Below are 15166 nucleotides of genomic sequence, written 5' to 3' on the forward strand. Positions count from 1 at the left end.
GTGGGATAGGGAGGGTGGGAGGGAGACACAAGAGGGAGGAGATATGGGGATATATGTATATGTATAGCTGATTCACTTTGTTATACAGCAGAAACTAACACACCATTATAAAGCAATTATACTCCAATAAAGATGTTAAAAAAAAAAAAGACCTATTTGGCAGGCAAATATGATTACTAAGTAGAGCAAGCCCAGCCTTCCAACAGCCCTGGGATGGTCTGTGCTATAAACAAGCAATAATATTTACTTATACAAAAGCATCTAGTAAAAATAAAAATACGGAGAAACTATTTAGTACCAGGCACTACATGTTCTATGCTCTCTCACTGGATCTTTATAGCAACCCAATGAAGTTGGTATTATAAATTTCACATACAAGGAAACATGCTCAGACATGTGAAGTGACTTGACCGAAGTCACACTACTAGAACTGGTATCTGAACCAAAGCTCCTTGACATCAAAGCCCATGATGTTGCTACTATGCCACCAGCGCCCCCAAGCATGGTATTTTGTTCCAGAGGAAGAAAGACTCACCATCTGAAAATGTCTGAACAGCAACATCTTGTGTGGAGACTCCAGGACCATGTTTATTGTAGGCCACCACTCGGAAACTATACTCTGTATATTTTTTCAACCCGTTAATGGTGTGGGAGTGACTTGAAACATCAACATCCTTGAATAAAATAAAACAATTTATATATACACAACTCAAGCCAAAAGAAATGCTGCAAAATAAATAATTAACTATACAAATTCTATATTTGACATAATGCAGATTTTTATCCCTTTTACAGAATATTATTTAACAGTTACAGCAAATTAATCATAAGCACTGCAGTTTGCTGAGAAATACTCCTTGATGTTTAGGAACCCTTGCTGGCAAAAACTACAGAATAAACCTTTGTACCAAGAAACAGAATCTATCAACTTTTCATTTCTTATACATATTTTTTTCCTCAGATTTCTAGACAAACAGGTATTGAGTTTTGGAAATATATTTCAACTCTACTATTCCAATCAATGCATTAAAAAATGGCTTCATATTATACCTGTTCTTTGTCAGTTCCTTTTTCCATGTAGTACAGTTTGTAATTCTGAATTTCCCCATTTCCAGACAATGGTGTTTCCCAGGTGACAGTAATGGAAGTAGGTGAAGTTGCATACGCTCGGATGTTAGGTGCTGGGCCAGGGAGCTGAACTAGAAAGAAAATTTCAAGACAGTAAGACATAAATAAAATTTACTGCATCCTTCAAGACCATTCTCAGCAATAATGGCACACTATGTTGTTTTTTTATTTTATTTTATTTATTTATTTATTTTTGGCTGCATTGGGTCTTCGTTGCTGCACGCGGGTCTTCTCTAGTTGCAGAGAGCAGGGACTACTCTTCATTGCAGTGCGCGGGCTTCTCACTGAGGTGGTTTCTCTTGTTGAAGAGCGTGGGCTCTAGGCACGCGGGCTCAGTAGTTGTGGCTCGCAGGCTCTAGGGTGCAGGCTCAGTAGTTCTGGCACACGGGCTTAGTTGCTCCGCGGCATGTGGGATCTTCCTGGACCAGGGCTCGAACCTGTGTCCCCTGCATTGGCAGGCGGATTCTTAACCACTGTGCCACCAGGGAAGCCCTGGCTATGTTTTTAAAACAATAAAAACGACGAAAACAAGTGATCTGACTGAAGTGGTTTCAGGATAATATATAATTAAATGATTTCCCTCTTTATGACTGAAAAACCAAAAATTATCTGTGAAGTATCTCAAATTTATTCAAAGAAAAAAGTGAACAGTGCAGAATTCTTCTTGTGGTTTATAAAATCCTAGTTTTGCAGTGGGACTGCAGCACATAAAAGCAAACATCACAAAAAGAGAGCCTTCTTTTGCCAGGCTCTGGGGATACAATGAATGATGGACAGAGTCCCTGCCCACAAAGAACTCCCAGTCTAGAGGGAAGTCAGACATATAAATAGTTACAAAGAAGGTCGTAAGTGCTGATAGATTAGGTAACGTCTGTAATGAAAACTGAAAGAAGAGAGTACACAATTCTGCTTTGGGTGGGGATGGTTAGGAAAGGGAAGGATTGGTGAGGACTTCTGGGGAGCAGGAAGAATGAGTAGTTTTCTCAGACACCAAGGGGGAAATTGATCCAGTCAATTTGGACATAACAGGTGAGGAGACAGTGTCATGTGGTTCAGGTTGAAACAAAGAATGGATATGGGAGAGAGAATGCTGCAAAGGATGACAAGAGCCAGATAAAGGAGAACCTCTAAGGTCCTGCTATGAGTTTGGATTATTTCTTGTAGGTGTTAGGTAATTACTGAAAAATTATGAGCAGGAACATGACATGACCAGATCTGCATTTAAAAAGAACATGTGAACACATGCACGGAAGAAAAACAATAATGGCACAAGACTAGATAAATAATAATTTAAAAAATAGCCACCATTTATTGAATGCTTGCAATCAGTCCAGCATTAAGTGCTTTACATTTATTTAAATTACATCTTATTTAATCTGTGCACTAACCCAAATGAGACGGATACTGTTATCATCCCTACTTATGGATGAGGCTGAGAGGTTAAGAACCATTCCCAAATGATGGAAAAGTTGGAGAGTGGTGGAGCTAGGAGCTGAGCACTTCCTCGTTCTAAAACGTGGACTCAGGAAAACCAGTCAGGGGATTATGACAACACCCTCTGTGGGATGATGTGACTGGAAGATCCCATGATTGGTTGACTGATTGTCTGCCCAGCTCTAAATCCTACAACAGCTCACATCCTTTTTTACTATATTCTTTTTGTCTGACTGACAGGTTCCAGTCCCAACTTATACACAAATCCTGGCAGGTACCTATATCTACACCTTGGTGGATACTCTATATCTGAAAACCATTTCTCTGGTGCCAGTGCTTCTGTAACAGACATCCATTAGATTTAAGGAAAGGGGAAAAAACTAACAAAATGTAAAACAAACTGGCTTGCTTAAATAACAGCATGACAGCTTAAGATTAGTTTTCCTACCAAAGCAGAGAAAGCTGAATACGGTTTTCTGGCAGTTGTTTGCTTTATTTAGGCATGAATCATGTTATTCACTTAAGAGCATATTTTGTGCAGCCTAACAGGTGGGATTTGTCACACTTCTGCTGCTATGGAAAACTTTCCCCTAACTTTTTAAAAGGGAAGGAGAACAGAACAAATTCCCTTGAAATCACTTTCAGTATATTCATTGGCTAAATGTAGGCAAAGATGATCCTAAAAAAGGCGCTAGTAAATTCTTTCATTTCATCTGTACAGTGGCATTAAAAAATGGAAAAAAATTTAAGTTGGTTTGAAAAGCTAAAAATGTAAACTATTTTCCCAGGGCTGACTCCAACACTTACGGCCCCTCCCACCTGCCCCCAGGCTGAATACCTCCAGATAAAATGCAAATCTCTCTCCACTAACTCCTCTTTTGCCAAAACATGTTATAGTCACTCTCTACCCCTAAAATACTCTCACCAGAATCTGTTGCCCCTTCCATCTATATTCTTATTTAGCTACTTTCTTTTAATCGAATTCCTTGAATAAATGATTGTGCTGCCTACTTTCCCTGTGATGACTGTACATCACATTATTGCCCGTTTACTTGTCTGGCGCTGGTACCAAACTGTAAGATCCTTGTGAACAGAAGTCAAGTCTTACTCATCTTTACATCTTGCTGCCTAGCACGGTGCCTGGCACATGACAGGCACTCAATAAATCTCTTCTTTCATCTCTAACTTGACAATGCCCCTTGTAGTCCAGTGGTTCTCAATAGTTTGACTTGTAGGTTCTGAAATGATAATGAAAACCACAGGCTCTTTCCCAAAGAAAATGTGAACATGTACAGACACACAAATACTTTCATGTATCTTCAGAAGGTTCATGGCTCCAGGATTGAACCCTTGCACTGAATCAAATTCAGTGGTCTTTTCCTTCATTTTCATCATGACTCACCTTGCATGTGCACTGTTGTCCTATTTTGGGGTTGGGTCAAGCAGTGTCCTTCCCCAAGAATGCTTGCTCTAAGCCAAATGCTTTAAGGCCAACCTCAGGTCTCATCTTTTCCTAGGAACCTGACTTAATATACCTAACTTTTACAGTAACTCTTCCTTGTTCTGTATCCCATTATCTCTCATGAATGACACCTGTATGTGAGAGTTAATGAAGGAAAATTGAGTTTTGCTTCGTGGCTTGAGTTTGAAATCTAATAGATTGTTCCTGCTCTCATCTGAACACAGTAACCATGAAATTCAACATCCTTTCCCTGCAGCGAGAACACATTCTTTCCTTAAATCAACGCCCCGGCTCGCTATTGGCCCTCTTGTTGTTGCTTGGGTTTGATTCCTGATCTTTAAGCTCTATTACTGAAATGATCAATGGCCTCCTATCTTGACTGCTCATTCTTTAAGGGGAGAATTCCTATCTTGTCCATCCCCTGCATCTCTAATAGTTTGTGCAGTGCCTGGTAGGGGAGGTCCTCAGTAACTGTTTGATGGGTGAATGATTTGCTACAGCATTAGAAAGTGAAGTTCCACAGCTTCTTGACTTTACTTATTCTACCCATCAGGCAGAGTCCTTGAATTATTTCCATAGTTTCAGCGGTAAATTCATTTAATATGTTTAGTTCCCTGGTCAGTAGCTTTCACGAATTTATCTCCCATGCTCCCTAGCTGAAGTAAAATTTTTGTTACTGCAAGTTTGTTAATACAGAAACACTAGTGCAGTTAACAGTAAAAGAAATCTGGAGAAGGTTCCAAGGAAAAACAGTGGCTCATGTTAAAATGTAAAAGTGTAGAAGAAAGCCTCATGAGATAAGCATTAATTCTGATTTGACTGCTTCTTGTCATTTCTGGCCTATAGTTTAAAACCAAAATTTAAGACACAGAAGACACTTATAAGATAAATCAACTTGACACTCATTTCAGTTGGAGAAAATCTTAAGAAATGTAAGTGGAAGTAACATTATTTAGCACAAAAGACAGCAGGTCCAAAGTAAAGCCCTGAAGAGATTCCAAAGAGTGTGGTATGTATAAAGATCAGGGCAATCCTGTTGATAACAATTATCAAATAGCTACTTCCTGTGTGAGGCACTGCATTAGATATGGTGGGAAATAAAAGGATAACAAAGACTCTGTCTTTGCCATAAAATTAATGAGATATATTCATAACCATAATTCAAGGAAGAAAATGATAATGTATCTTAGGACTGTCGAGATACAATATTAGATAAGATCAGAGGGAAGATTCTAAGAAGGCATCTGAGCTAGGTCTTAAAGGATCAGTAAAATTTGGGTGTCTATCAGCAGAATTATATTGTCTTACACTATTTGCTACTGCTTGATATGAATTAATTTGATCTCCCGTAACTATTTTGTAAGGACCTTGAACGTGAGGAACTGTTATCTTCTGCACTCCTATGGTATGCCAGGCTATACATAAGGTAGCCCTTCATACAGGCCTCCCTACAGGTGGGGCTGACAGAGAGGTGGGAGACTTACCCTCAGGCTGTGTTTCTACTCGTAGTGGAGCTGAACTCTCTCCGGAGCCATGTTTATTTTGAGCCATAACTCTAAAGATGTACACAGTCGCTGGCATTAGGTTTTGGATGGTTACCTGCATTTCTCCGGGGCGACTGGTATTTTCAACACGTTCCCTTTGGAGAAAGAGGGATCAATTAGGAAAATTTCCAGAATGTGCAGTTTCATTTTCATTGTAATGCCTATAGATACTGTATGACATCAAAATCTTAATAAATCTAAGTCAAATTAACTCTCAAAAAAGGAAACTTTTGGGGGTGGAACAGTGCACAGAATATGGACACTGGCAAAGAGCAATGTCATACATGTCTGATAAATCGCTGATGTTCTTGCTTAAACATTACTGATATTGCTGGCCATAATCACAACTTCCTTTCAGAAAAGACACAGAGAGTCTTCTTGGTGCCATCTCATATGGGGCAGCTGGTCACCAATTCTGTACGCTTTAGGAATCACTGAATTTTAAGGGGTTATCCTCAGGGAGACATATAGAAGGTGATTATAGGTATGACCCAATTTTCACAGACAGTATCAAAGAATGCTGTGTACCTTCTGGATAACAGACTCTCAATAAAAAGAAAATTAGAGATTATTACTTTCAAAACTGAGAACATTAAAAATTCAAATGAATCCAGGCTATAAAGTAAGCTAATCATGACTCTGATTTTTATAATTTATTTCTTAAAACAAAAACTCTTCTTGAATGATTTTCAAACTGATTTGAAATGTTTAACAAATCTTATCACAAACAGTACAAATGGCCAGTGGTCTAGTGTTATGAGATGAAAACATAAAAACAGTTATCAGTTAGGTTCTTTAAAAAGGTGGCCTCCAGGCTCTATTTTGGGGGTCTGTGTGTCCACACTTGGGCCCATAATTATGCTCAGTATACTGTACTCACTATAACAAAAACCAGATTATATTTGCTTTCAACAAATATTGTAAAGGAAAATACTTGTTTTAGACAAATAGCTGGTCTTTAAAAATTACTGATCATGTGAGGAAAGATCTGTGTCTATCTTGAGAGAGCAATAAAAGGGCCCAAAACTACTCTGTGGAAGAAATTATTTTAAATTACCTAATAATCTGTTGAATTAAATTCTTACTTTAAAATACTGATAATTTTCCCTGAAGCTACTGATTAAAATTTGTTTAGTTCTACATGACCATATGCCAATTTGTCTGCTTGTGTGTGAACATTTGCATTTCGGAGATGTAAGCGTTTTTCAGTAGTTTTCTATAGTTCTTTAAACTACGTTATTTTAATTAAAACAAACAAACAGTACCCACACACAACGTATTTATAAAGGTTGTCTGTCTACAGTCAGTTAGGTCCATTGGAAAAGAATATCATGGTAACAAAAGTTATTGCTCAGAGACACTTGACATATCTATAGATATTATTTTCTCTTCAGCTAAACCTCTAAATCACAAGATTTAGAAGGAGAGTATCAACTGATTTCTTATGCTGTGAGGTTTCTGACACTTGATCCAATCACAAATGCTGTCTAAAAGGAAGTATGGTATTTGACACTTCATTAAACTAACAGCTCCACGCCAGAGCAAAGAATAGTCTGTTGCGCTCACTGTACATGAAAGTTTAAACAAGTTCTCTCTCAGAAGGACAGCCGGGGGGAGGGGGGCACTATCTTATTTTAAATCAAAGTGAAAGAGTGTCTCATCCATGTTCACATACCACAGAAGCACTAGCAGAAGGCTCACACACAGAAGTAGCATCGCAAATGTGTGCTGAATGAATGAATGGAAATTTGCCTTTTGATGTGTAAATCTGATATAGTAATGATATCACGTTTATCTTTTTGTTTGTTCCTATGTAAAAGGGGAAAATACCTAGAACAAATTTCTACAGAAGCATTACAATAAGAAAAAATCAGTAGTAGGTATGATTCCCTAGGATGAAACATCTAGCACCTGAAAAGGCTTCTAACAGTAGATTGGTCTGAGGTCCCAGAACCAAGTCTGTCTAGAAAAAAACTTTTGACTTCAGGAAAGATCCAGGGTGAGTTATGAAGGACAATTCTCATAAATGTGTGAGGTTATCATGGGTCTTAGGTTAGAATGTCTTAGTTAAGAGTCAAAAGAGAAAGGAAAAGATACACTTTATACTAAGACAGTGCTGGGCCAGAAGTTAGGAGCTCCAATTCTAGTTCTGGCAACACTACTAGCTTGCTAGGGGATCGCGGGAAAGTCACCAATTCTTTCTGGGCTTCAGTTTCTTCATGTATTAAATGAAAGAATGAGCCCAGGGTGGTGAACTTTTTCTTAAAGGGCTTGATAGTAAATATCTACAGGCCAAGATGCCAAATGAAAAATATTACCAACCATCTCCACAGTTAAAAATCCAAGTATAACTTTAGTTGGTCCTCCCTATCCACGGCTCTGCATCTGGGAATTCAACCAACTGTGGATCGTGTAGTACTGTACTACGGATTTACTGAGAAAAACCCACATATAAGTGGATGTGTGCAGTTCAAACCCGTGTTGTTCAAGGGTCAACTGTAGTTACTTGTATAACCTATTAAAATGTAACCGTTTGAAAATGTAAAAACTATTCTTAGCTCTTGGGCCATAAAAATAAAAAGTTTGATTTGGCCCAGGGTCTATAGTGTGCCAGCTCCCGGAGTAGACTAACAGATACGTAAGGCTTTGTCCAACTCTAAAATGCTATTAATTTCTGGAATAACTTACTCTGTACTTTCCATTTGGTGGCTAACAGAAAATACTGCTGTTTACATTAAAGGCATTGAAAAAAAAAGGTGAGCATTTCATAGGTGAAATGGCAGAGGAAGGACCCTTTGGAATTTCGGGAAACTCAGGTACCCAACAGAATTATATAGCTCATGACCAAGGCACATAAGGCCACCTGGTGGTTGAATTATCAAATGCAGGAAGTAGGGGAATTTGTAAATGCAGGCAGCGGCATATATCCTCACATCGAAACGTTTTAAGTCTATGAAGATAATGTATTACCTTCATTTTTTAGATTAGAAAATTTAAACTTATAAAGGTTAAATAAATTTTGTTTATAAAACAAGTAACAGGGATCTAGTCTTTGACTTAGTGTTATTTCTATTCCTTCATTGCTTCTATTCAGAAATCATAATCTTAAAGTAATAAAGCGACAAAAATTATTATTACAATCTCCAAGAATATTCCTTTGAAATATTCCCCAGATTTATTCTGTCTGTTCCAAGTCACTGCTGTCATCTTCATCAGGGTCTACTGCATGCCTAGATCAACCTAACTACTACTGGTCTGTCTCCCTGACTCCACTGCTTTTCCTCTCTAATCTTATGCAGTGCTCTCCAAGTACTGCTAATAAAAGCTGTTTAATAAAACCACAGTGTACACTTGCTCAGGAGTCTAAAATGGTCCCTTCTTAACTGATTATGTCAAAATTCCAACACTTGGCTCCAAACTTCCACTTTATTGTAATCTCTTACTAATTCTGACCAAAAACTCTAGGCCAGAGCTTTCTTACTTTCCCATCCTTCCAACAACAGACAACACAAATTAAATTGGATCTTCCTTGCATCTCCTCTTTCTTCACATATACTTGCCCTGTGCTCCTGCCCCTGCCAATTTATCTTCTACATTTTTTCAATTCCAACTTCACTTATTAATCATCTCTGCTTATTTCAACACATGATTCACTAATAAGTGATAGATTTTCATTAAAAACCAAAGTATATATAATTAAAAAAATTAGAAGTCCTAGTTTTTCTCCCTCCTTAAAACCTGTTCCACCCTGAGACCTAAAGGTGGCATGTAGACCTGTATCTTGACATTTTGGGCAGGATAATTCTTTGTTTTGGTGGGTGGAGGGGAGCTGTCCTGTACATTGTAGGATGTTTATCAGCATCTCTGGCTTCTACTCACTAGATGGCAGTAAGCATCCCCTCCCATCTCAGTTGCAATAACCAAAAATGTCAGCAGACATTGCCAAATGCCCATTGGGAGATGGAGGGCAAAACTGTCCCTGGTTGAGAATCACTAATCTAGGCATTTATATACACATCAAAATACATAGATATAAGTCATTAAAAAAATTCCTGCATCATACTTCATATGGATATACATATATTAAACTATATGCCCATTCCTCTACCAATGGACATTTACTTTCTTTCCTTTTTTTAATCCTTACAAATAATGCTACAATAAACATTTTTTATGAGTGCCCTATGTGTATGTATATTGGCATATCTATAGGACAGACACCTAGAAGTGTAATTGTTGGGTTGAAAGGAATGTGCATTAAAAAATTTTTTTTAAATTCTGCCAAATCACCTTCTCCAAAGGCTCCTCTAATTTATACTGCCACCAAGAGCCTAGATTGGATTTAATCCCAACATTCATCTCACTTAACACTGGATATTATCAACTTAAAATTTCTGCCAGCCTTACAGGTGAAAAATGGTAACTCATCATTTTGTATTTCCAAGATTGTTAGTAATGGTGAAAACTTTTTTTTTTAACTTTAATGGGCTTTCCACTAACTTCTTTGAGGCACCTACTTATACCATCTGCCTCATGAGATATCTTTTACTTGTGACTTGTAAAAGTTCTTTATATAGACTGGGTATCAATACAATCTTCTACAAATGTTACATTTTTTCCCAGCTTACCAGTTGATAATTTGATTTTGTTTATTATGTTTTATCACATGGAATTTTACAGTTATATAATAAACTCTGTCAATCTCTCCTATATGGTTCCTGAATTTTCTGTCTTCCTTTAAAAGATACGTTAAGTGATGAAAATAGTTTCTATATTTTCTTCTAATAGACTTAGAAGTTTTAAAAATACGTCTTGATACATCTATAACTTGTTATACATAAGACAGAGATACAACTTTTATTCCTTCTATTAAATGGAGGTTAATTATCTCAACATTATTTCTTGAATAATTATTATTTCTCCATTCATTAGAATTACTCACTTAACAAGTATCTATTTAGTGCTACTTATAAGCCAGGCTCTGTTCCAGGTGATGGTGATACTCCACTGAACAAGACAAACACCATGAATGCGTTAATAAGAAGAGAAAATTTCCGAGTATTAAGTGTTCTGAAAAAACACAACACAAAAGCTAAAAAACAGAATACAGTGGTATGTTACAGTGATGTTCTGGTAAATGTTTAACAACTGGCTCTGGTTTGTAGCACTTCTCACTGTAAATACTCCCTCTATGCCCAATTTTGAGCTACTGAGCCATGTCATCAGGTTTGCAAAATTTCCTGAAAATTTAACAACTGGCTTGGGAACAAGCCACCAAGTGCTCTGCTGTGTGCAGTGACCAAGGGGCTAAGCTGGGTGGGTAGTCATGGAAGACCTGAGAAGGGATCATCTGAGGATGACGGACAAGAAGCCAGACAGTTATTTGTGAGGGAAATGCAGTTCTGGTAGAAGGAACAACAAGGGCAAAGGCCTTGTGATGCACATAAGCTTGCTTCTGAGGAATTACTAAAAGCTTTTTTCCTTCTGTGAAATCCCATGATGTTTGCAATGCGATCTAAAAGCCTACTGGAAACATTTTAAGACAGGTGCTGTTTGGTAGTAATATCTTGCCTTTCTGGGACTAGCTCTCTGTTTCCTTATCTTTGTAACTCCCCAAACATCCAGTGCGGTGTTCGGATGAACATTCTATTACCCTGGGAGCAGCTCCACCTATCTGACTCAAATTATGTCACTCAGATGTCTCAAGAGTGTTAAACCAAGGGGTACTGACTTGACGAAGGTGCCTATACTTGCTAAACTTGCCAGTCTGGTATTAAATACAATATATATCAAATGTAAGCACCCTTGTAGAAATACAAGCTTTATTTCATGGGTTAGGGCTGTAACCAAAACAGATTATTTTAGTTTTCTTATTTTGGTGTGAAGTAACAGCACAATGAAGGAATCTACTCAGCAATACTCAGAGTACACAGTCAGCATGTGGCATGGTACCTCCCAAAGAGTTTATACCCTGGTTGGGAAAACAATACAAATACACATAAAATAACAGAAGAGTAACAACTATGGTAGTATTAGATCATGTGTTATCCTAATTAAGTGCCAATATCAGTGGCACATACATACAAGAGAAAAGCTGTATGTGCTGAAAAAGGTAGAGAAAGATTTATGAGGGCTTCATGGGGCTTAGTCTGGGCCAAGAAAGATTAACTGAATTTTAGTTTTAGTTGAAAAACCCTTTTTTCAAGGTGGAAGTGACTGAAGAGAACAGACTGGGAAAAAAGGCTGCATAGTGACAGGAATTAGACTGGTTTCATTAGAAAGTGAGCTAAACTGGGGTTAAAGGAAAATAAGGTTGGATAGATAAAACAAAGGTAGACTGTGGAGTAAAGCAGCCTGGTGATTCTGGAGAATCTCCAAAAGCAATGGAGAGGCAACGTGAGTTCCTGAAAGAGGTGGAGATGGAGAGAAATTTAATGAAATGCTGTTTTAGGAAAATGAATCACTAAGTACTCTTGTGTCATCAAGGAGACCCCCACCCCCACCCCACCCCAGAGCTCAGCAGCCCACATCCAGGTAAGGGTGCAGACAGATATTCATTAAGATTACTTTAATAACTACCTTAATTTCTAGAATTTGAAAGTTCTAAGAAAGACATAGCCTATGGGTTGTGCTTGACTGAATCTTATGAAAAACTGGTAGCCCTGGTTACATTTTAATACTTCTAACTTAAATAACTCTCTCCCCAAGTCATCCCAGAGAGGCAGGAAAGAATACCAGGACTTCACTCTGTTTAGGAATTTACTTTTAATGACCTAAAACTAGGTCATCTCGGTGATCATATATCCTGGACTGAAAGTTGGTACAGATTCTACACAGTAAAGAGTCAGGGTGGGGACGTCTGGTTTTGGGTGGACAAGATGCAACCAACCGGCTCCAGACGTACAGGCACTTACCTAGCAATCCCCTCCTTGGTGTAGAAGACAGAGTAGGTAAGGTTGTCCCCGTGAGGATCTGATGCAGGTGTCCGCCATGTCAATTTGATGAAGCGGGTAGAGACCAGGGAGGCCACGACATCCCGAGGAGCTGAAGGCAGTGGTCCAGTTGTGGCTGGTGCTAGATGGTCAGTAGTGGCACTGGTCAGTGAAGTGGGAGGTAATGTTGGGATGGCAACATCTTGTCATGTGCAAATATTGGGGAATATGAAGGGCAAACCACGACGGTTTTAAAAAAGAGAACAGAAAAAACAAAAAACAAAAAAGAAATAAACAAAACCACGATGGGAAATAAAATAAAATGAATGAACATAAAAAAGGCCATTAAACTGAAGGCTAACATGCAGGCCAGGGGTAACTACTGAAAACTAATGGGCACTAGTCAAGGCACATCACTGCAGAGCAAGCAGACTTTCTGGTCACTATAATGGTTGTGGGCAAGGGACAGGGAGTGTGACAGCTAAGAATAAAACATTTCACAGAAGGACACATCAGTGCCCAAGTAATTTTCTTTAATTCTGAAAGCAGCATGCAACATCTGTCGAACTTTGCACATAAAAGTCTTATATATAATAAAACCTCAATATTTTTTTCCCACTTTATCAAAATATGGAATAATGTGTGTAGTATGGATGGGCCTAATTACACTCAACATAGGCCCCAGACTATCATGACCTCACTGCAGAGCTGTGTGTGCCTTTAGCTCTGCAGGAGATTCAAGACCCAGATCTTCAACTGGAGTCTAATATTAAAGTTTGCTCACTGTATTTGGCAATACCCAGGGAAGTCTGATAACCTTTCTCAATTCACTAAGTTATAGCTCATTTCCTCTTATCAATTCATTTGACTACAACAGTATAAAATTGTGCATCACAAATTCCAAAGTCACACAAATATAATACTTATTAGGTAGCATATCTGTTTGGTACAGTCCTCACTGCAGTAATAGATTACGACGGCTTGCAGACCTCAGGGACTTGATGGGACAGATGAAGCAGTGGCAAATCAGAGCTCTGCAAGTCGAAAGCCTCTGTCTGTATGCCCGGAGTCAGCCCATTCTGTTGTTGGACACTTCTGACTTTAGAAGTCCATTCCTAATATTAACCTAAAATCTCCTTCACCTTGGAGTATACGTTTAATCTCACAATTTTCAACTGACGGAATTTATTAGAATTCTGTCATAACCTTAATGGGGATATTAGAAGAGGGGCAGAGAGGAAAGCATGACAATTCTGGATCTCGTTTTCAATGAAGTGGTAGGACAACAACCTCCTGAAAATGTCTATGATTACAGGAGAATCTTTTAAAGTGAGGCAGTCTAAATAAATATGCCACAGAGAATAAATTCTCCAAGGGAAACGCAGAGGAAGACCAACGTAAAGTCTCTAGACAGCTACCATTTATTGAGCACTTTCTACATGGCACTCTAGCTCTTTACATGGACTCATTCAATCCTTACAACTCTGTGAAATAGGTACTATCATTGTATCTCTATATTATATATGGAGACTGACATTTAAAAAGGCTAAATCACCCTTCCTAGGAATAGGAAGTGGTGGAGTGTTAAAATCAGCCATGGTTTCTAGCTTAAGAGGCCTCTGGATTTAGCCAATAGAAGTTTTTAGTCCTTGTTGTGCCACTCAGGGTTATGGGAGCAGTCAAGGACTCTTGTTTGTTTCTGTCAATTCCCCTTGCCCCCAAGTCCCGTGAAGGCAATGCAAAGGGCCCAGGATGAATGCCTGCACATGCAGTAGGTGTTACAGGAGAAAAACCCTGAGCTTGTGGGATTTACCACTTTCATAGCAAGGGAAAGCAAGCTCCAGACAAAGAATGGACCTGCTGTGGATATCTTTTTTTTTTTTTTTAACATCTTTATTGGAGTATAATTTACAATGGTGTGTTAGTTTCTGCTTTATAACAAAGTGAATCAGCTATACATATACATATATCCCCATATCTCCTCCCTCTTGCGTCTCCCTCCCACCTTCCCTATCCCACCCCTCTAGGTGGTCACAAAGCACTAAGCTGATCTTCCTGTGCTGTGTGGCTGCTTCCCACTAGCTATCTATTTTACATTTGGCCGTGTATATATGTCCATGCCACTCTATATATAATTTAATTCTGTTGTGTTTGGAGACATACTTTGTATGGTTTCAGCCTTTTAAAAGGTACTGAAACTTGTTTTCTGTCCCAGCATATAGTCTATCCTGGCAATTGTTCCATATGTGCTTGGAAAAAACCTGTATTTGTAGTTGTTGGGTGGAGAGTCTACGATGTCAGCTAGGTCAAGTTGACTGACAGGATTGCTTAAGTCCTCTATACTCTTTCTAATTGTTTTACCAGTTTTTGAGAGTAGGATATTGAAATCTCCAACTGTTATCATTGATTTATGTATTTCTTTGAATATACCAATTATAAATGCATATACATCTAACAAAAGAGCCCCAAAATATATGAATCCAAAGAAATCTGTGAAAACCTCAAATATTTGGAAATCAAAAAACGCAGTCCTAAATAACCCGAGTCAATGAAGAAATAGCAAGAAAAATTTTTAAAAAATATTTTTAACTGAATGAAATGAAAATACAACATATTAAAAATGAAGGGATGCAGTTAAAGCAGTGCTTAGAGGGAAATTAAAATAC

General features: G+C 38.3%; 1 protein-coding gene across 5 annotated transcripts in view; it reads right to left on the minus strand.

The window, feature by feature from the left end:
* The window catches only part of NEO1 (neogenin 1), a 250724-nt gene that overhangs the window by 51210 nt on the left and 184348 nt on the right, over positions 1-15166 (minus strand). For 3 of the 5 annotated variants that reach the window (XM_059912797.1, XM_059912800.1, XM_059912796.1), the window contains exons 8-11: positions 12483-12702; positions 5509-5663; positions 1051-1199; positions 536-674 (exon numbers count right to left, since the gene is read on the minus strand). In XM_059912797.1, the coding sequence (XP_059768780.1) occupies positions 536-674; positions 1051-1199; positions 5509-5663; positions 12483-12702 (663 nt within the window). The remainder of the gene's footprint in view (positions 1-535; positions 675-1050; positions 1200-5508; positions 5664-12482; positions 12703-15166) is intronic. The other 2 variants (XM_059912801.1, XM_059912799.1) reach the window with 1 other exon arrangement.

Source organism: Balaenoptera ricei, chromosome 2 (genome assembly GCF_028023285.1).
Source record: "Balaenoptera ricei isolate mBalRic1 chromosome 2, mBalRic1.hap2, whole genome shotgun sequence".
NCBI classification, from domain to species: domain Eukaryota; kingdom Metazoa; phylum Chordata; class Mammalia; order Artiodactyla; family Balaenopteridae; genus Balaenoptera; species Balaenoptera ricei.